The 23,965-nt window shown below is 36.7% G+C and overlaps 1 protein-coding gene across 6 annotated transcripts in view; it reads right to left on the bottom strand.

Moving 5' to 3' along the window:
- The window catches only part of Grm5 (glutamate metabotropic receptor 5), a 561,776-nt gene that overhangs the window by 131,404 nt on the left and 406,407 nt on the right, over positions 1–23,965 (bottom strand). For all 6 annotated transcript variants that reach the window (NM_001439436.1, NM_017012.3, NM_001439437.1 and 3 more), the window contains 1 exon segment: positions 11,721–11,956. In NM_001439436.1, coding sequence (NP_001426365.1) covers positions 11,721–11,956 — 236 coding nt within the window.

Raw genomic sequence — 23,965 nt, 5'->3', positions numbered from 1 at the left:
CACCCTCCCCCCGACAATCCCCTACACTGGGGGTCCAACCTTGGCAGGACAAAGGGCTTCTTCTTCCACTGGTGCCCAGCAAAGCCATCCTCTGCTACATGTGCAGTTGGAACCATGGGTCAGTCCATGTATAGTCTTTGGGTACTGATTTAGTCCCTGGAAGCTCTGACTGGTTGGCATTGTAGTTCTTACAGGGTTGCAAGCCCCTTCAGCACTTTCAATCCTTTTTCTAACTCCTCCCACAGGGTCCCATTCTCAGTTCAGTGGTTTACTGCTAGCCTTCGCCTCTGTATTTGACATGTTCTGGCTGTGTCTCTCAGGAGAGATCTATATCTGGTTCCTGTCAGCAGGCACTTCTTAGCTGCATCTATTTTATCTAGTTTTCGTGGTTGTATATATGTGGGTCACATGTGGGGCAGGTTCTAAATGGCCGTTCCTTCAGTCTCTGCTCCAAATTTGCCTCCCTATCCCCTCCTATGAATATTTTTGTTCCCCTTTTAAAGAAGGAGTGAAACATCCACATTTTGGTCATCCTTCTTGAGTTTCATGTGGTCTGTCTTTCAAATAGCACTTAGTACCACAAGCCCAGACGTGGCACCTCCCACAATGGGACGCCCCTCAACCCACCAATCACTAAGAAAATTCTTTATAGGTTTGCCTTCGGCCTGATCTTATGGAAATATTTCCTTAACTAAGGTTTTCTACTCTCTGGATGACTATATAAATTTAGTCGGCACAACAATTAAGACAGAACATGCATAATCCTAAACCTGAAACATGTTTCAAGAATAGTCTAGAAATGCACAAATGTTTTTAGATTCTTTTTCCTGTGTGATGGAGATTTTATAACTTCCATTTACTTATCTTACTTCACGCATTGCAATGGTTAACTGATTTCTTTTGTAGAATGATGGTTTTTTAATTTGTTTTGACGTTTTACAATGCTTAGTTTCTGACATTCTTGAGAAAAGATAGGATGTTAAAGAAATATGCCTAATGGTGACACATTTATTTAACTGTATTAAGTACTAAACATTACATTTGACCCTGCCCCCCTTATTTCCACCCCCTCCTCCTCTCTTCCCTCAAGTCCCTCCCACCCTCTAACTCCTCTGAGTATTTTGTTCCCCCTTCTAAGAAGGACTGCATCTACAATTCGGTCTTCCTTCTTCTTGAGCTTTATATGGTCTTTGAATTATTTCTTGGGTATTCTGAGCTTTTGGAATAATAACCACTTATCAGTGAGTGCATATCATGTGTAATCTTTTGTGACTGTGTTAGCTCACTCTGGATGATATTTTCCAGTTCCATCCATTTGCCTAAGAATTTCATGAAGTCCTTGTTTTTAATAGGTGAGTAGTACTCCATTGTGTAAATGTGCCACATTTTCTGTATCCATTCCTCTGTGGAAGGACATCTTGGTTCTTTCCTGCTTTCCAGCTCAGGGATGATATACAGAGGGTCAGGAATTTGAACAGAATGTGTACCAATGGGGGATGGGGAATGGAAGTAGCTATCAGCAAGTCACAGATGCAGGAAAGCAAGAGGCGCCCAGGACCCAAAGTGGATGAGACTAGCTGAAATGCCCAACAAAGGGGAAGGACAACCTATAGAGACCATATCCAGAGGTTAAGAAAGGTCCCCAGTTGAGTGATAGGCCACCCACTCATCTCCAAATTTTTAAGACAGAATTGCACCTGTCTAATGGAAATACAGAGACAATGTGTGGAGCAGACACTATAAAAACGGCCATCCAGACACTGCCCCACCTGGGGATCCATCCCATATGCAGCCACCAAACCCAGTCACTATTGCTGATGCCAAGAAGTGCTTGCTGATATGAGCCTGACATGGATGTCTCCTGAGAGGCTGTGTCAGAGCTTGACTGATACAGATGAAGATGTCTGCACCTAACCATTGGACTGAACATGGGGGATCCCAATGGAGGAGTTAGAGAAAGGACTGAAGGAGCTGAAGGTGTTTCAAACCCCACAGGGAGAATGACAATATCAATCAGCAAGATCCCTCAGAGCTCCCAGAGACTAAACCACCAACAAAAGAGTACACATGGAGGGACCCATGGCTTGAACCACATATGTAGCAGGGGATGATATTGTCTGGCATCAATAGGAAGAGACATCCTTGGTCCTGTGAAGGCTAGTTTCCCCAGTATAGGAGAATGTCAGTGTTAAGTTGAGAGTGGATAGGTGGGAGGGAGAGCATCCTCACAGAAGCAGGGGGAAGGGGTATAGGAGAGGGGGAACCAGGATAGGCAGATAATATTTAAATGTAAATAAGTAAAATATGCCCCTCACCACCACCAAAGATTGCATTGTGTGCTATTGTCTCTCAAATTCTACAAGGTAGTTGGGTTTGGGCAAAGTCATAGGGATAGGGTCTTTACAAGAGTGTTAGTTGTTTTAGATGAGAATTGTGATCATTTTCTCGCTTTCTTCTAACTAGTGAGAAGTCAATGAGAAGATCATCTACATTGGAAAAAGAATGAAACTCTTACTAAAACTCAGCCATGGACCTCCTCTATTCCGTCCTGTGGTCTTTTGTCAGTCACCTAATTTTGAAACCACAAAGTGACTCTTATTTGCTCCCATCCTTTCAACCCTGCATTTATCAAAGTTTATTCTAATGTTTTTCTCATATTATAGAAGCTGTAGTAATGTTCTTAAATTCCCAACAATTTAAATAGAATAATAGTTTCTTTTTTCTCATATCTAAAATCTTTTCTTCATTCAACAATTTTAAAAGTTTTTATAAATAAAAAATAATAGCTATCATCCAGCCTTGTATCATCTATCTATGCATCTATCATCGAGTCTATTTATCTATCATCTTTCTATCTCTCATTCTCTCTCAAAATCCTAATCAAAAACCAAACATTTTAAAATATTCTGAATAAGCTTTTGAAAGATTTTGAATGATTATTTAATTGTGTCATCTAACATATTTAACAAATAACTATTATAATGAAATTACTTGAGTCAAATCCTACTATGCTATGTCCTCAGAGAATTTGCTAATTTTCATTCTCAGATATTTGCTATAAGACACTTCTGACCCGATTAATTGTGCTTGTTTTTGATGACCAAAATAGTCTTATATTTTCTCAACTTAATTACTTGATTTTTTTTTAGTCTTTTAGACTTAGAATGAAACCTTGTCTTTAATACCCCCTTTCAGAACCCAGTCAAACTCAGTACTCACTGAGGATTGATCTTCCTAGGTACAAGTTTTTTCTTCCTTTTAAATAGTTAACAGCCTTTTAACATCTGTGAGTGTGTGTTATTCACATGTGTATGCACACGCATGTATAACATGTAGGTACACTGACACCTGTATGTGCATGTACACAGAAGCCAGAGTCAATATGTTTATCAATATGATAACTAGTAGTATTATCAGCTTTTCACATTATATTTTGATATAGGATCTCTCAATAAATCCAGAACTTGCCAATTACTCTAGACTATATGGCTAGAAAGTTCCAGATACCCTCAGTTCCTGCAATGAGATTACAAGTTGCTTGCCTCAAGGCCTTCCTCTTTGATTGGATGCTAGTGATCAAACTCAGCTCTTCAAGCTTATTGGGTGAAGATTTGACTGACTGAATCGCGTTACCAGCCCCAATATTTCAATCACTCTTTACTTCCTATAAAAATTATACTTAAAATATTTGTAGATGAATGAACTAAATATATATCAGAAGGAAGAGACCAACTAGACAATACGTTTTTTCCATTATTTGTAAATCTATCTCATGATCTTGCTTAATGGATTGTCAAAAAAGAAACAATGTGATAAAAACAGTTAATTTTTTTTATAAAATTTAATTTTAATAACTGCCCTGAATATATTTTAATAATTCACTAAATGAAAGTAAATCATCTTTCATTCTGAGACTGTTTAGATCTGCTCTGATAATCATGATGCCTCTGACTAATCTGTACAATATTTTGGAAGCAACGGCTTAGATATCATGGATGTATTCCAAAAGGCAGTAAATTGTGAGTCACTGGGGAGTTGCCATGGCAACAGATGGATCCTATAATTCTAGGAGTCACTTTGTTTGTTGACTGGCATTTACACATCTTGACAAAAGCCTGGTAATTTTTATCTACTAGGAAAAAAAACAGGAAGGTAACTGCTACCACAACCCTCCAATACTTTTCTGTCTTAATACACTACAAGGGTATCACTTGGTCACATAATAGCTTGTGTACAATTGTGTAGCTCTCCTGTGTCTTCCAAGTGACTAAAGGAACCACACTTCTATCACATGATTTAGCCTTTACTGAATGCTTACTTTCAGTCATACAGACGTAGGTGTAAGAGTCTAGAATCTCTTGCGGGTTTTTAGGTATCCTGTCTATAAATTGCACAATCAATCACCTCACAACATATTCTGTTGGCCAATACTAGTTATGTACTGCAAGACAGGTTTGAAAATGGTACTTTCCTATCAAATCAAGAAAAAGAAATGAATTTATGGAGCATTTATTCTATCTTGGCCTCGCCACTGCTCTAATATATGAAGGAATTTGATATCTGGATCTGAGAGCTGTTCTTCTGAAGGGGATGCGACCTAAAAGACATTTCTATTTGTTTGAATGGTATGAGAAAAATTCTTGAAAGATAAAGTTCCTTCAAATTATGAACAGATCATCTTTAATACCATTCCAAAGGGAGACATGTTCACAGATATCCAACAACTTTGTATTCATTCTCGACTAAGACATTTCACCTGGGCATGAAAAATTCATAAGGTTTCCAGTTTTCCTGTTCTTTGTTGTGTCCCCTTATTTTAATCAGTCAAATCCCTTCATAGCTGTGAACATGACTAGAGTATATCATTACGTTTTTATGATGGACTCTTCTAGTCTACATGTAGATCCCTTTCTCTCACACTATTATCCCATATCTCTGATATTCCCTGGTCCATATAAAACCCACGATTCCTCTCTATTGTTCTCAAATGCATAAATATGCAATTATTTTTCATAAAACAAATGTCTATGACGCTTGCCATATAAGATACACATTGCAATAAATTCTGACAGAAAATGTGGAAAATTAAATGTAATAAAAAATACTTCAAAATAAAACACAGTCAACAAAAACAACCCTAAAACAAATAGACAAGGGATGCCTTCTGAAGTCCTCTTTTGCTTAATTAACTTTGGTTTCTTAGTTCTCTGGAATGAAAGCCAGACACAAAATAAAATGCCCCACAAGGCTCTATGAAAACTAAACTTCTGTTACTTCGTTAGTACCACTTTCTACTCTTTTTACACATCTTATTCTATTTTTTACATTGCTCTCCAACTGTTGACTAAAGATTGGCCACCTCTTTAGACTATATTTCTGTGATCTCTTACTTCTGTATTCTTTTCCTGGTGGACACCAGCACCATTCACTCATCTTCTGGACTTCATGCAAATCCAATCACTCAGTAAAATCACAGTTGACTACCCCACTAAAACTGTATCCTTTGAACATTTTAAATCCCATTTCTGCATGTATTTCTCCTATGATAATCTAATATAATGTATAATTTTCTCATTTGTTTTGTCTTGCTCTCTTTTTCATGAAAAAGACTAGATTTTCTGTTATTATAACTGCTTATGTATTTTTGTTTCGTGCTATGTAGCTTTGGCAACTAGGAATAAATGGTGAATGGCAGGCACTCCATTATGTATTTCTTTAAGACATATGCAATTTTTTGTTTTAATATTTTAGTTCTTTGTATCTGTAGCTATTGAATTCAATTTAGATACATTAAGGTCAAATTGCTGAGGTAGGATTTTTACCTCTGGTTTACTTGATGTTTCAAAACTTAATTATAATTCATTAATGCAAATTATCTTTGAAAAAAATCAAGCTTTTTCCCATGATCTTCTCAATGACCCTTCCTTTCATAGAAGGTTGTCCTGTTTTTTAATAGCATGTCACAGCTATAGGGGACAATAGCTCCTTTATTTAGTAACTATCTGGCCTGGGAGTCAGTTCTGAACAATTTTTAATGGATGTGGCACTGGCAATTACTAAGATGTTAAAATAGTAGATCAATCATGGAGGCTGTGGAAAGGACAATATCATATACTTGCAACAGTTTTATGGATAGATATAGATATAGATATAGATATAGATATAGATATAGATATAGATATAGATGTGGATATATCAACTAGCACAAATAGTAGCATCTGTTACAATGTTCTTTTCAGTATTACCTATATTTTTATGAAGAGCCTGTCCTTGGAAAGGCTTCTGTGTGTGTGTGTGTGTGTGTGTATTATATTCTAGCAGTGTTATAGGTTAAATTTCTTCGTAGGCTTTCTGAATCTAAATCTACTCTTTTACACAATACACTTCCTGTATCCAGCAAATGATTCAGTTCTCAGCACTCTCTATCTGATTTAAAAAACATTGGATTAAAGTGTAGTCTTAGATACTTTTTTCCTGGAGGAGGGATAATTTTTGATGATGGGTATTAATCAAGGAAAATCACATGTACCAGACACCAGGAAAGATAATTAGAGAGATAATTACTCCAGCTTTTTAACTCTTGTTTTTTTGAATAATAATTCTACAGGATTATTTTTCCTAAAGTGTTATTATCTGGGAGTTTAGGAAGAAATCTCTTAACATGTTAAGTGTGGCACTTGGTTCATTTCATTTGGCCTTTACAGTTCTGTTCCTAAATTCTAGCAGCCCTTTCTTTCAGATAATCACTTCCTCTCAAAAGTCTCATTTTTATGTCCTGTTTTCAGTTTGAGAGATGCCCAAGTGTTCTGAACAATAGGTGCCACACTAATGGATATTTTGAAAAGTAAAAAATAGATGGAGTGGTGACCTGAGCTCATTCTTCAGAGCAGGGCCCTAAGTGGGAGGTAGCCAGGAGATGAGAAGATACAGAGAACAGGACAGGTAGGGTCAGGTGGTCTTGCAGAAAAGCTATGTCTTATGCTAAGCAAGCTTATTAAAAAGTGTAGCATCTTATATACTGTCTTCAGGAGAGAAATGAGACAGTTAGTAGAAAGTATCATACGGTGGTACAAAGTCACAGAGAAGCTAAGCCAATGTTGCACAAAGGGAGTACAGAGTTTCTCAAGAACATTTCACACCAGGCACACAATAGCCTTGGAACTATAAACAGTCCTATAGGGAAGGATTGACTGGGTCCTCAGGATCAGAAGCTGCCAATCCTCCAAGGCTCTGAGCCTTGGCCATTAATGGTTCTGCCAAGCACCTTCTTAGTTCTAGACAAAGAACTGCTAATTTCTTTTCCATTTATTAGGGTCTCAGGGAAAGCCTTCAAAATAGTAGCATACAATTCTGATAAATGATTGATAATTTGCATAAGCTAAGTAACTCACTCATCTGTAACCCTTATAAGATACATTTATTAGAAAGAATGGAGACACCAGCTGGAAATTCATTGTAACAGATTTGCAAACATTTCTAGCTCTTGGACATACTTTTGCATATGTAATTAATGATATAGTAAATAGTTATGATACAGTAAATACTTATGTGTGGCTGCTGCTGGTACTGTTTTCTCTGTAGTAAGTGATAGAGTATGGCAAAGTAACTTTATCAACAGCTGGGGATCTTTAAATGCAAAATAATTAATTGTACTATTTTTTTTAGCATCAGTGACTTATATAACAACACCAAACCCTGAAATATCAGTAATTCTTTAAATAAAATTTTAATTTACTAATCATACAGCCTGTGAACGAGTCTATGCTAGAAAACTCAAGTTCATTAAATGATGCTTAATCACACTGATACCTAAAATAAGCTAGGTACCTGAGGAGACTTTTTAATTAATTATTTTATTTATTTATACCCCAACTACTGCCCCTTTCTGTCCCCTCCCAGAGTTCTTCACACCTTCCCCTTCCTTTTGCCTCTGAGAGGTTGCTCCCCATACCCTCTGCATCCCCCTTCCCTAGGGCATTAAGTCTCTACAGGATTAGTCGCATCCTCCCCCACTGAGGCCAGACAAGAGTCTACCAGAAAAGTTGTTAAATCAGTTGCTGGAGGCAAGCAACTAAGCTGTGTAAAGATTTAGAATTAAACCCAGAAAATTTATAAAATCTTCAACCTGTACCCCAGCGTGTATCCCCATGGTTTCAATCTTTAAAATGGGAGGTTCTGTTATTGTTGTAATACTTCCTGGGTCTAAAAGAAATAAATTGATATTTGTTTCACTGTGTTTATTAAATATTTTCTATAGATGCAGTGTGTCTAGGAATTTGCAAAATAGAGAGAAGCAAGGAAACATTTTAAAAAAATACAGGAGTCTATCGAATGACTATAAAATGTTTACATGCTGATAAAAAGATGAAAATTCTTTGTAACACGACAGGAAAGAATTCTGGAGCCTGCAGCTGCTAATGTGGATGATGATGCCGCTATTGTTCTCTGTACAGCGAATGATTCTCTGTGTGGTAAAATAACTCTATCAGCAATTTCCCGCTCAAGAGGTGAGCACCCCTCTCCAAAGGTTGCATAATCAAAAATGACGAAGCAACTTAGGTATGAGACAAATAGACGTTTATTTTGATATGAGGAAGTGCTGAGGCCGTAAAGAATATAAAGACAGATGTCCTGTGACACAGTGACAAACAATGATGTGTGCAAGGAGAGCATTTTGAAGAGGGATAGACTAGAAATTACATTCAGATATGACAGAGCTAGGGATGATCCATGCTGATTTTCAAGTTATTATGTGATTAAAACTAGCAAAAGGTAAATGAAGTCGATAGAATGGGAAATAAATGCTTTCGGTGAGAAGCTATGATAGTGTTTAGAAATTCTACGAAATGGATTCAGCAGAGAGGTCAAGGAAACCATAAGAAAACTTACAGAGTCAACTAACCTGGGCTCATGGGGACCTGCAGAGATAGAACCGCCTAACAGGAAGTATACATGGGATGGACCTAGGCCCTCTACATGGATATAACAGTTATATAACATGTATATCTTGGTCTTTGTGAGAACTCTTAACAGCAGGAGCAAGGGCTGTCTCTGATTCTGTTGCCTGCCTTGGGGACCCTTTACTGCTGCTGGGATGACTCTTCTTTCTTCAATAGAAGAAGATACATCTAGAATTATTGCAAACTGATATGCCAAGGCTGATATTCATGGGAGGCCTCCCCTTTTCTGGGAAGGGAGAAAGGTGGAGCAGATGTCAGGGGAGAGGAAGGGAGAGGGAAGGACTGGGAGGCGAGAAGGAAGGAGAAACTGCAGTGTGACTATGAAGCAAATAAATAAATTAGTTAATTATTTAAAATTTAAATTGGTATTTTAATTCTGGGTATGTTGCCTCCATATCCAACCTAAATTTACATAGTTCTCATCAATTTTAGATGGAAAATAAAGTCATATGTTAATGGACAAATTTACAAATGACATTCTCCTAATAATGGCTAGAATTCTGGAAATGTAACACTTTTATGAAATATTTTATTTGTCATTTCTGTGTTAAAATCTAAAATAAATATTTTATGATAGAAAAATAATAAATAAATAGATAAATAAATTTAAGTTTATGTGAAAAAGAAGATGAGGAAGAGGAGGAGGAGGCAGAGGAGGAGGAGGAGGAAGAAGAAGAATAAGAAGAAGAGGAAGAAGAAGAAGAAGAAGAAGAAGAGGAGAGGAAGAGGAAGAGGAAAAGGAAGAAGAAGAAGACATGTGGCAGGCTCAGGAGATGAGAATACAGAGATGTTCCCACTCTGTCACTCTGACAAAGTAGCTACATACTTACCTGTCCACAGCACAAAAGAGAGGACTATGTTCCCCAAATCTCCAGATGAAAAGGGGTGTGTCATTTCAAAAGTTGGTTAAAAATATAAAACCATAAAATCATCAACAAAAAGGAAAAATGTGAAGCATCAGCGGAAATGTTGCTTATTCTCATAGTTCTTTTTTTCATAACAATGAAAACTAAAAACAAAGGAAATAAACAAGCTTTGGTAGATTTAGAAAAAAAAGGGAGCAGAAAATTAAACAACAGAGAAGCAAACTATTAGCCCATCCTCCTGTGATGTTTGTTTTGCTTTGACCAACACAATATTCTACATTCCAGCTTTCCTTCCATGTTGCCTGGTTTTGTGCTGCCTGGTTTTATGTCAGCTTGATACAATTCAGTTATTTTGGAAGAGAGAACCTCACTTTAGAATTTACACCCCTCATCACATTGGCCTGGCACATTTTCTTCATTGACGATTGAAGTGGGAAGTCCCAGCTCACTGTAGGTGATGCCATTCCTGTGCAGGTGGTCCGGAGTGGATAAGCACTCAGACTGACTAAACCAGTAAGTGACATTCCTCCATGGTCTTTGTGTTGATCCTTGCTTTTAGGTTCCTGTGTTGACTTCCTGCCCTGACTCCTCTAGATGAAGGTCTGCGGTATGAAAGAAAATGCTAAATAAACCCTTTCCTCCTCAAGTTGCTTATGGTTCTGGCGTATTTTTATAGCAATAGAAACCCTAGTTAAAGCATCTTAATTTACTCTTACTTGAATAAGAACCAGAATAAGGAGGGTAAGGTCTTGTTTTCTCAACTAATGATAAAGGAAGCACAAATTCTCACTACTATCTCCATCCTTTCATGAAAGGAGTAGACTGATAGCAAAACACTGGATGCACGTGATCTAAGAGAGAGACTGCTTTATGAACTCACTATTTCCCTTATTTTGATACAGGGATGTGGCAACCTATCTGTGGACTGGAATTGGAGTTACAATGACAAAGGCTGACGCGAGTTAGTGTTCTCACAGGATGAATGAAAGTAGTGATAATGTGACATTTAGTTTCTTTGCAAATTTTTGTCCCATTTTTGTTGCACAATGTGGGGTAAGTCATTCTCCACACACCCCTTATCAATTTTAGCACAGTTTTTATGAAATTGACTTATACATCAATAGTCAGTACTACTATGCCTGGTTATTAAAATCAAGGAAAGATTTTAGGATGTGGTATGCATAAACTATATCCTAAACCTTATGTCACTCACAGCACTGACCACACAGAACCGAGGTTTTGTCAGGGGTATTACCTTACTGCTACGATGCTAAAATTTTGAAGACAATGAACCTTCTATACTGTAGTACCCTTATAACTAAAGCAATAACTTGTCACATTGTTGATCCCTTGTAAGTAGTTACTTAATGACTGAATAATGGTTTTGATGGAATTATGTTTCTTAAAATATTATAACTATATACATCAAACGTTCTGTTACTGTTTCTGTTTACTTACTGAAGTTGGAAATAGACCTGCTCTCTGACATTTATCCATTCATTCTTTAAACATATGTTCCATTTCCTAATTGTTCAAGATGATAGAAATGCATAGAACAGGGTCCCTGCCTTCAGAGATGTCAAGAGAAGTTCCACTCTGGAACTAATTCATGTGATGCTTCTAGCACAGTCCCTCACTGAAACACATTCAAAATTTTAATACTATAAATAGTGGTGATTTAATTATTTTAAATGTCGATAGAGTAAACACTTGCTTAGATATATTTTGGTGAATGGGAATAAAACCTGCTTATCACCATTAAGTAACAATACCCACTCTGTTTGTGGAAGAGTCCTCCACACTAACAAATGAGAGTCTCTATCTCCATGACACAATTCAGACAAATTGGAGACTTAGCCTTATCCACTTTAAATGAAACAATAAATTGGCTTACTGTTGCAAGTCTTGTTGTACTTGCTGTTCTCCTGTGCAAACCCTTCCAGCCGGCACTGAAAACGATGCTGCCAAAATTCTTGAAACCAAGGGTTTCTGAGGTTTGTTTCTGGCCGGAGTTTCAGATAATAATCATCAAACCACTTGACATCAGGAGACTGAAGCTTGATTGTAATTCCACCGACAGCTTCTCGCTGATATCCATCTGTCACGTCATACCTGTCGGCCCAGCCATCACTGTGGAAACGAGCAAAGACAGTTCCCTTAGTGTAGAGCAGAAATATTCTGGGGAAATTAATCTCTCCTGTTTGAGACACTCATTGTAAAGTGGCTATTACAAGCCTCACAAAGATCAAGCATGGTATGCCAGAGGTGATTGTTATCTACCAGCCTGTTAGAAGTGAGAACAGAGGCAATACCATGATGGAAAATCTGGATTTCAGATATCAGACTGAAAATTCTTACCTTTGAGTTTTAGAAGAGAAGCTAGTATGTTTGAGAGAAATTTCAAATTATAAAGTAGAATGCAGGTTTCACAATTTTACTGTGCATAATTTTCCTGGATATTTAATAAATAAATCAAATTAATTTTAAATATCTTCTTTTATGTACATTGTAATAATCATTAAAAGAATAACAAAACTGGGATCAAAATATTGGAAAATATTTCTGAATAGTACATAATAGTAATTAAAGTATGCCCTAGCATGATATTATTATTTATGCAAGAGATAGAAATTATAAGGTTTGAAATATCTTGTAAGTAGTCATCCTGTGACTACAGTGACTAACCTATGTACATCCAAATGCATTTAAACATATATTTAAAATATATATTTGGATGACTTGAGACAATTTAAATGATGGGATACAGTGAGAGGGAAGACACCCTTCACCTCACAAATCAACTCTCACCTTAAAAGTACAGAAAGAATGAGGAAAAGTATAAATTTATGTAGAAAATAAAGGAAATATGCCATTTTAAATAAACAGAAGAAAAAATACTTTTACGTTAAGTGGTATGCCTTGTAACAGCAAAAAGAGGAGTCTTGATTTTTCTATCCCCCTTTCCACTAGAGCAGACAGTTGGTACTGGCCTTCTTCTCCAACAAGTGATACTGTCCTTCCTTAAAGGCATGGAAGTCCTCTTTAAGGAAATATATGCTTTAATACAATTTTGGCAGTTTAAGAAACTAACACAAAAAGGAGCAAAGAAGTCAGGTGGAGTGATCTGAGGGGAAGAGCAGAGTGGCGGTGCCTGCCCTGCGAAACAGGAATATTTGAATTCGAGCAGTTGGTAGAGGACACAGATTGACATTATGATCCATTGTTTACCTCACCTATTTTATTTTCCACGGAATAAATGTTTTTTTCCCAATATAATAGTTTGACTATACAACCAGTAATGGAGTAAGTATTAGGTAAGAAATTAATATATAACAAATGCATGAATATTTTAAAATGTGATGTGCTATGAATTTTGATTTAAATATTGATAAGTATGATGTGCTGCAAAGGTCATAGATAATCATTAGTGTCTTCCAGGGGTTACCCACAATGATCTGAGCAATTTCCCAAGGAAATGAGTAGAAAGGGAGAATAAGAACTAAGTAAGCCAAATGAGTCAATTCTTCTCCTAAGACCCTTTAGATGAGGTATCTTATTATCTATTGAATAATTAAAATAATAATAATAACTTTGTGACAGGTTAGGGAAGAGGAAGGAAAGCTGAGAATTTTGCTCCAGTGTTGAATCTGGATACTTCACACATTATCTTCTCCCAAGTGTCTCATTTTCAGCTGCAGAAGATTTTATTTAAAGCTGACAAGTTGAAGTGAAGTGGGCTTGTTTGCCTCCTTCCCTCCCTCTGTTGTTGCTGATAGGAGAATGTGGGTCTCCCTGGCACCAGGAGCTGCATGGGCGAGCTGCAAACAGGACAGGAAGCTCTGTCTGTCAAGCAGAACCTCATTCTCCCTGGATATGTGAATTCAAATTGTTCTTTTGGTTAATGTTAGCTCAGTCTTATGTAACACTATGATTATGAATGTTATATAAAATTGTGAGATGATAATGGGCTCAATTTACTCTTCACAATCCATTCATTGAATTTAATGGAGTTTGCAAAAAGCTGGGTTTGAAAACCTCTCTTGTGGGTAATGTTTCCATAGATGAAAAGTATCTGGCTCCAAGAATGTTAATTTGCTCATCTTTTGACTCTGTTCTTTCACGTTTTGTTTTGCTCAGGCATAAATCTCTAACCATTTTGAAAAAAAAAGATGTGTTGTCATTAGCCTTGTTAGCTCATGTTGTAAACTTAAAGCTATTTTGATCCAGTTATTTCCAATTTATTGTAAAGTTAAGAAAAAAGTCATTGAGTTAGAAAAGAAACCGAAAATTCTCTATAACTGAGCTAAACAGGGTCATTATTTTTAACTTATTAAGAATGCCTGCCAGGTAAGTCCCAAGAAAGAATATTTTATGCTGAAAAGGTGCTGTATGCATTGGTTATTGCTTGTTATGATGGTTACAATTGAGCCGTCAGATTTGTCTAAAATGACAGAGCATTTCAAACAAGGAATGAAAAGAATCTAAAAAATAAAATGCATATTAAGGAAAGCCAAAACTTTCCGTTCTATCACCTACTTCTTCTGATTGCTTTGAAGAAAATGGTTTTCAACATGATGGTGCCACATTAATGCTTCAATGATTTATATTTTCCCATAACAAAGGGAAACAGAAAGAAAACTAAGGACATGCATGCCACACTTAAGGCATTTTTTAAAGACATTGAATGTCTGTCTAGACATTCTATCTATCTATCTATCTATCTATCTATCTATCTATCTATCTATCTATCTATCTATCTATCTACCTACCTATCCATCCATCCATTTGTTTTTTTCACTAGTGGGCATTTTTGCTCATCATCGATACTCTATTCCACTTTGTCTTCCCCTGGGATACGTTTCAGCAGCAGAGCACTTTCTCAGTGTGCCCGAAGGCTTGGGTTTGAGACTCAGCATTTTATATTTGCAAATTAAACTGCTTTCTACACTTTAGTTACAAGACCCATATTAATGTTGGATCATTTTACAGTCGTCAACAAATATGGATAGAGGCTTAACATCATAGTGCCCTGATATGATATTCTCATTTAAGAGTGAATGAGATGTGAGTTCTCAAAAACTAAAGTCTCTTTTTCCTACTGTATTTACTTTCAGAAACTCTATATTTTTATAGGCTTTGTTGCTGAGTTTGCTTTCTCACATGGCCCCAAGGATAGAACTTACATGTGATATAGTGTTCCTAAGGAGGGGGAAGTTGTGATTTGTATATGATATACATACATCACAAGACTTGTAGTAAGGAATAGATGAAAATGCTATACTCTGAAAAGGTTATACTAGTGAATCAAATCTATGTATATAATCTTTAAGAGATACTCCCCCTAAAACAAGGCTGTTGCAGTTTTGTGTATTGCTATATATTGAAATGTTAAATAATGTCCCCAAGATACGGTTACTTCAGGGATGAGGAAATTCTCACATATACCAAGTGATATGATGTAACCTTACTCCTTAATTAAAATGATTGATTGCATAAAGATGCCTTTGGACTATATTTGCACAGAAGAGAGATAGATGAGGCTTTTGTTTCCAGATGCAGGGACCATGAAGAGGAGAAAGGAGAAGAAAATGAAGAGAGTAAGATGCTATGGGGCAAGGGACCCTGAAAATTGTTCATGAGGGTTAGCCCGTATGAGTTAGAGCAAAGCCTACCAAGTCATATTTGGTGTTATTGACAGGAAATTTAGGCAAATTAGCTTAGAGGGTTGATATCTGCCCAGCTCTAGTACTATTAAGGCTTATTGTAAATATAAAGATGTTGTGTCTTTTATCTGGGAACTAAATGATCTAAGGTGAGGTAGAAACCCCTGATTAAAGTTTTACTACAACACAAGGCTGTGTGATCATTAGTTAAGGAAAATATTGTCACCAGAATCTTAGAACAACCTAAACATGTATTTCCCTATTTAAAAAAGTCAGTATTTGCTGATTTAGAATTTGCAGCATGTTGTAGAACATTGCAATAAATAGTGAGAATTGACTACAAATGAACTTTTCCCCTTTTTAAATTAATTAATTAATTTACATTCCAAATGCTCCCCCCTCTCCCAGTCCCCCCCACAGGATCCCTCCCCCCCATGCCTCCCCTCTCCTTTGCCTCTGAGATGGTGGACTCCCCCATGGGTATCTCTCCACCCTCTGAAGAATTAGATGCATCTGCTCCCTGTGAGGCAGGATAAGGCTGCTCTCTGCTATTTATGTGCTTAGGGTATGCTCTTTTGCTGGTAGCTTAGTCTCCTCATGAGAGCCCCCAGGGTCCAGGTTAGATGACATTCTTGTTTTTCCTGAGGGCAGTATGATGTGTGGGAAGAGATAGGAGAAAGGACCAGAAGAACAGGAGAATGAATGGAAACACATAAACTTTTAATTTCATTATTGTTTTTGTGGTGTTTCTAGCCTTGGTTTGCCTGCAATAACAGTGTCACTTGATCATTAGGAAGAAGGAAAGCTTTCTTAACTCACTCAGCAAAGTCTAGCCAAATGGAAACTATCTGTGCACCTGCACCTGCTCTTAAAGCATCACCTCAGTAGATATCTGAAATAGTTCATTGCCCTGGATTATATCTTACTTTCAATTGTGTGTGTGTGTGTGTGTGTGTGTGTGTGTGTGTATGTTTGTGTGTGTGTATGTTTGTGTGTGTGTATGTTTGTGTGTGTGTGTGTTTGTGTGTTAGTTGGCGCGAGGGTGTGATTTTGCACATATGTCAGTGCAGGTGGTTGTGGAATCTACTAGAAGTAGGCATTGGATGACTTACATATGGAGCAATAGGTGTTTGTCAGCTGTGTGATGTGGCTAGTGGGAACAAAACTCAGGTTCTCAGAAAGTAGTAGATGATTTTAACTGCTGAACTCTCACTGGCAGCTTATATTCCTTTATTTCTTTCCCTAAAACATACCCTTCCTACAAAATCTCACTTTCATTCTCATCCCAAGATAATATACATTCTGAATTAACAATTTAACCTTCTATCTTTCTCTTTTCTAATTTATTTTCCATTATTTATTCATAATTAGCAATTCATGAAAGTTTGTTTCCTTTTAAAGGTTATTTTCCAAAGTTCTATTCTTCAGATTTAAAATTTGGTTGTTTTAATAAGCAGAGAAAAGATTCTTGTTTTTAGAAATGCCATTATATAATTTAGCCTTATAAGGATTTCAACATTAGAATTATTTTAATTATATTAAATTATCTGTAATTTATTATATGTCATATGTAATATATAATTTAATTTGCATAAACATAATATATACATCACATATTATATGTACATACATATATAGCCTCAGACAAACACTTATAAAATCACTTCATGCTTTAGAATAATTAGTTTTACCCTCAAAATTTACATTGAAAAACATTGGAAAGTCTTAAAGGGATACATACCCACAAGAATAAGTAAAACTAATGACGAAAAAAATTTTCAAATTATCTAATGTTGAATAGAAAAGCTAAGTAAGTTTTTTTTCCTCAAAATAGAGTTTCTTTGTTTTCATTATTAGAATCAATATTTGTTTTAAGTTATTGCTGTTATTTCTACCAGAAAAAGAAAAAGAAAAGAAAAGCATACAGAGCAAATGGATTGGAGTGTCTTAAATGATAGAAGCAATTTGTACGTCTTACAAAGCATTGGTTTGGTATAGATTTGGAATGCCTGTTTTGTGCCAGTCCGTAAGTCCCATGCCACACCCAGCATGAGTCATGAGCTCATTAAGTGGGACCTGCCTGAATAGGCATCACCATCTCGGATCCACTGGCATTTCTTAACTTTTTCTTTAGAAAGAGCACCCTCTTTGCTTTTTACCCAATTGACTCATAAACAGGCAACTCATTAGGTTTCAAGTCCCTGCAGCATCATTTAAAGAAAATTACATTCCTGTCCTGCCTTCCCAACATTATTCCTTGATCAATTAGTATTCTAAATGTTTCCAAACTCATAGATCTTACATTTGCTGTCTCTTAATGTATTTGTGCCAAAGGCTAATCACACATAATAGCTCAGTAGTTGAACTCTCAAACCACAATGTACTCCTTTGCTATAACTCAATAGAGTTCTTGGAAGGCATTTCACTGTGCTGTCATGAGAAACAACATAAATAAATTATCTTAAATACCGTTCTAAAAGATTGAATGCCTGAATAAAAATCTAGATATCTGAGAGACTATCCCCAGAAGAAATAGTCTTTAAAAATCTTACCAAGATTCTAGATTTGGGGATAGAAGGATGGGCAAGGAGGAGTCCTAGACATACAGTTATTCTTGCTCAGTACAATCAGTGCTTGAATGTAATTTATCAAAGCTGCTTAACTTCTCCTGGAGTTATTATTTACCTCCTTCCCATTTTTAAAATAACACAACATTCATTCAATCATTTCCCAATTATTATGCAAATAATATAGGAAAGGTACACATGCTATGAAGAGCAAGGGAGGCAGACTTCTTTTCACATTGGCAATATTACAGTACTATTAATGTTAAAATTATCACATGGCTAGATTGTTTATAATTTGTCAATATACTTTTGGGATATGCCTGTATTTATTTTAATGGCTGATGCATATTAAACATTCAGTAAATGTTTAACGTAACTTATTTGTCTTAAAGGTAGTTCAGTTTTGTGAAACATACCTAATAGGTGCTATGCTGTTTTCAAATGGCATCAACCTTCTATAAGATTAATATACCTCATTAGAAAAAAGAAGCTTTAAATGTTCAGCTTCTATCATGCAGAATTCAGATGTCACAGTCACTTACTTACATGATAAAACAATAACATGGTGTATGCCTTATGGAATGGCTGAGCCAGTATTATCTGTTCACATGACCCACTCCTCTCCTTTCTCTACCTGATGCTATTAAAGTTAATGAGTGAATTCATTAGGTTGCAACTCAACTTTGCTTTTCAGAGTCTGTTCACAACCCACGTAATTATTATAGAAGCTGGTAGCTACCCACGAGTCATAATCATCCTGCCAAATCTTTTACAAATAGTCTTTTAAAAAGTATTTTTGATTTTTTATTCTAATAGTGGGAGACTAATGGTGGTTGGGCATCCTCCTTACAGTATTTCTATTTTTTCCACTTGGGGAAATAAGAAAATTTAAAATCCCTAAACAAAATGAGATAGTAAGGAATGATTCAGAAATATTAAATAAAACTCATAGAAACACATAAACAGTAATAGATTATTTATTTATTTTTGGTTGTGAGCCTAGCCTTTAACGGCTGAGCCATCTCTCCAGCTCAGATTATTTATTTATAACAAGAAGTAAAGTGCAGAATAGTTGAGAACAAGGTAAGATTATCCATTAGAAGCCAAGTCATCTCTGGGTTTTGAAAGTCTCAACCCTTCCCATTTTCTAGGCCTTATAATGGATGATAGAAGTGGAGTGTAGGATCTATGGCATAACAATCATAACAAAGAAGGAAAGGGGACCTGAAGCATGCTAACTGTCTCATGCTGGATGATTTTTCTGGTGACTTGCCCATTTCTCTATGATATCCACAGACAATATGTATTAACTTTATCTTGTAGCTGGAGAACTAAGGTTCTGAATCACTGAGTTATCAAATATAAATGACTAATTTTAGTTACTTTTCTCTAGTTGTTAGCAAATACCCGAAAGTTAGCAAGTCAAAGAGGAAATATTGACTTTGGCTCACAGTTAGAAGGCATCAAGACAGGGCAGGAGGTGTCTGGTAACATGGAGTCTATAATCTGGAAGCAACAAGAGTGAATCTTTTTATATTATTATTAAAGTAGGTTTTTAATTTACTCATTTTATTGGATATTTTATGTATTTACATTTTGAATGTTGACTCATTTTCCCCCTCTCCCATCCTCCTCCCCATCCCCCTGCTTCTGTGAAGATGCCTATTCTCCTCCACTCACACTCACCTCAACACCCTGGCATTCCCCTACACTGGGGAAAGGAGCCTAGGATCAAGGCTTCTCCTATTGATGTGTTGATGATCATATAACACTCTTGCCTTTTCAGTGTGGGATACTAGCTCAGGGAATGCTACAACCACATAGGGTTTTTTGTTTTGTCCCCAAGTTTGACACAATCAGATACTTTCTCAGACAGACCTAGAGATTTATCTCATTTGTTTTCAAGTCAACAATCGACATTAACCATGACAACCTTAACGTCACTCATTTCCAAATTCAAGTGCTTCTCATGGTTCATAAATACCTCATAGAATCTCCTCTGGCAAAGGTAAAAATATGGGAAGTTCTTTAGGGATCATATTTAAAAGTATAAATTACAATGTAGAGAACACAGTATAATGTTAGGCATATGCAGTCAGAGTTCTAGTAGAATTCATTATCTTTGTAAACATATATCTCTTTTCAATATTTAAACATTAATCCAAATAAATGTTGTTTAAAGGGAATTTGAAATTTTGAGTAAGATCCCAAATTAAATGACTCAAATTGAGAGTGTTCTAGGTATCTATGGTCCAATCCACAGAACACTGAAAGGGGGACAATTCATCAAACAAATGAAAGAAGGCTTTGATAGCAAAGTGTTACAGGTTCATTTCTTTGAGAAGAAAAAGAGTAGCATACAATGAAATGCCAATGGATCAAAGATGTGAGGCCATATCTGGCCTCTAACTAGAAAGGAAATAGAGACTCAAATTCTCATCCAAAAGGGAGTTCAGCCTAAAAAGATTGTGCTTAAACACAGGTTTTTCATGTCATTCATATAGGAGTACAACTTATCATCTAACTCCAGTCTTTTTAAAAAAAGGAAGGATGCCGTGTTTCATGGCTAGAATTTGTAGGGTATAAAATGACATAAAAATATATACTTCATAGGATATAAAACCGTAGGCTAGCATTCATTAGCAGAAAGTCATTTTCCATCTCCTATTCCAATTTCCTTGTGGAAGACAAAGCCTGTAGATATTGGAAGAGATTCAATCTTGGAATTTTGTCTTAGTGTGGACCTTGCTTTCAAACACGTAAGAATATAGAAATAACAAAAAGTAAGCGAAAGTGTTTAAATAACTGGAACACCTTCCTGCTTTGGTGTTTGACTCTTGGTTGGCAGAAATTCTCCCTTCTGACTCGTCATCTTATGTCTACAGAAACGTTTTCTCACTGTGCCCTTCCTTACTTAGGAGAATCTGAGGAACTTAATTTTAAAAGATTATTTATATATTACATAATCTTTGTGTATTACTCCTGTCAGACTACAGCAATCACGAGAAATTAGGCTATTGTGTAAAATGTGTATCAATTTAACAACCAGAATAATTCCATGTAATAGAAAAATACTATGAAAGAAAAGCTATTGTAACTGAACACACACACACACACACACACACACAAACAGAAACACACACAGACACACTGACACACTCAGATAATTTTCTTCTTCAGCACAAATGACAATTGTTATAAACCATTTTATTCTACTTCTGGGGAAAAACCATCTCTGTGTTGTTTGATTACACTGGCAAAGTTATTACAAATCTCTCTAATTACAAGAAAAAGAGCCATTAGAAAATAATTAAGATATTTTGTTTTTGTTTCAAATAGAGGATGGACTTTCTTCAGTTAATATTATACTCTGATGCCATGTTTATTGACAAATTTCCTCATAACATTTATTAAAGATGCCACTGTCACATATCAATATGATATGGTCTGCAAATAAATACATATAGAAAATTAGTAACAAATTATGCTTTGTATACTATATTTGTGAGTAGCTTTTAGAAATATACTTTATCCAATTATCTAGAATAAGTCAAGCTCTATGCCTATAAAATGTATACATCAAATATCCAGTAATCAATCAAGGCAGACTGAAAATGCAAATCACATACTAGAAACTGGATAGTTATTACATTGATAAGTGAGATAAATCCTCTTCAGAAAACATCTAGGTTGGTTGGGTGAATTCTTTTTAAGTCTGTAATGTATCAGACTCTGTCTAGTAATCCAGATCTACAAGTGGAGAGACTAAACCAATGTAGAGTCTTTCATTGGAGGTGTGTACAATAGCATTGAATTCATTAAATGACTAAGAAGTTGGGACAAAAACCTCTGGGTGAGACTTAAAAGGTTTTTTTCTTCATTATTTTATATTCTGGACTACCAATAAACCCAAAATATGATCAATGTATATCCAAGAGGGAGTTTGGGGATTTTAAACACATATTTAATACTGTCATACTCTTTGAAGCAGTGTTAAGCAGATATTCATAAAGGATTTTGGAATCAGAGCTAAAAAGAATGGGTAAGAAATGTAAAGGACAAGAAAAGATTGAGATAGTTAAAGCATTTTGAAACAAAATAAATAAATAGAATTATGGACCTCTAAAACAGAAAGGTATAGAAAATTTTCTAGGGAAGTCCCACACCCGCGGATCCCGGCCCGCAGCAGCTCTCTGCTCCCAGACCCGGTGAGAGAGAGACCCAACCGCCTGGTCAGGTGGGCACTCCTGAGGCTGCAGAGCGGAAGAGACCACCAACACTGCTCACCCCTGCCCACATCCCTGGCCCAGGAGGAAACTGTATAAGGCCTCTGGGCTCCCATGGGGGAGGGCCCAGGAGCGGCAGGACCCCTGCCTGAGACACCTCCGGAACCTGAAAGAAACAGACCAGATAAACAGTTCTCTGCACCCAAATCCCGTGGGAGGGAGAGCTAAACCTTCAGAGAGGCAGACAAGCCTGGGAAACCAGAAGAGACTGCTCCCTGCACACACATCTCGGACGCCAGAGGAAAAAGCCAAAGACCATCTGGAACCCTGGTGCACTGAAGCTCCCGGAAGGGGCGGCACAGGTCTTCCTGGTTGCTGCCACTGCAGAGAGCCCGTGGGCAGCACCCCACGAGCAACTTGAGCCTCAGGACCACAGGTAAGACCAAATTTTCTGCTGCAAGAAAGCTGCCTGGTGAACTCAAGACACAGGCCCACAGGAACAGATGAAGACCTGTAGAGAGGAAAAACTACACGCCCGAAAGCAGAACACTCTGTCCCCATAACTGACTGAAAGAGAGGAAAACAGGTCTACAGCACTCCTGACACACAGGCTTATAGGACAGTCTAGCCACTGTCAGAAATAGCAGAACAAAGTAACACTAGAGATAATCTGATGGCAAGAGGCAAGCGCAGGAACACAAGCAACAGAAACCAAGACTACGTGGCATCATCGGAGCCCAATTCTCCCACCAAAGCAAACACGGAATATCCAAACACACCAGAAAAGCAAGATCTAGTTTCAAAATCATATTTGATCATGATGCTGGAGGACTTCAAGAAAGACATGAAGAACTCCCTTAGAGAACAAGTAGAAGCCTACAGAGAGGAATCGCAAAAATGCCTGAAAGAATCGCAAAAATCCCTGAAAGAATTCCAGGAAAACATAAATAAACAAGTAGAAGCCCATAGAGAGGAGACACAAAAATCCCTGAAAGAATTCCAAGAAAACACAATCAAACAGTTGAAGGAATTAAAAATGAAAATAGAAGCAATGAAGAAAGAACACATGGAAACAACCCTGGATATAGAAAACCAAAAGAAGAGACAAGGAGCTGTAGATACAAGCTTCACCAACAGAATACAAGAGATGGAAGAGAGAATCTCAGGAGCAGAAGATTCCAAAGAAATCATTGACTCAACTGTCAAAGATAATGTAAAGCGGAAAAAGCTACTGGTCCAAAACATACAGGAAATCCAGGACTCAATGAGAAGATCAAACCTAAGGATAATAGGTATAGAAGAGAGTGAAGACTCCCAGCTCAAAGGACCAGTAAATATCTTCAACAAAATCATAGAAGAAAACTTCCCTAACCTAAAAAAAGAGATACCCATAGACATATAAGAAGCCTACAGAACTCCAAATAGATTGGACCAGAAAAGAAACACCTCCCGTCACATAATTGTCAAAACACCAAACGCACAAAATAAAGAAAGAATATTAAAAGCAGTAAGGGAAAAAGGTCAAGTAACATATAAAGGGAGACCTATCAGAATCACACCAGACTTCTCGCCAGAAACTATGAAGGCCAGAAGATCCTGGACTGATGTCATACAGACCCTAAGAGAACACAAATGCCAGCCCAGGTTACTGTATCCAGCAAAACTCTCAATTAACATTGATGG

The sequence above is a fragment of the Rattus norvegicus genome, chromosome 1 (genome assembly GCF_021556685.1).
Source record: "Rattus norvegicus strain SHRSP/BbbUtx chromosome 1, alternate assembly SHRSP_T2T, whole genome shotgun sequence".
NCBI classification, from domain to species: domain Eukaryota; kingdom Metazoa; phylum Chordata; class Mammalia; order Rodentia; family Muridae; genus Rattus; species Rattus norvegicus.
The sequence above is the reverse complement of the archived record's forward strand: the minus strand, read 5'-3'. Positions and strand labels throughout refer to the sequence as shown.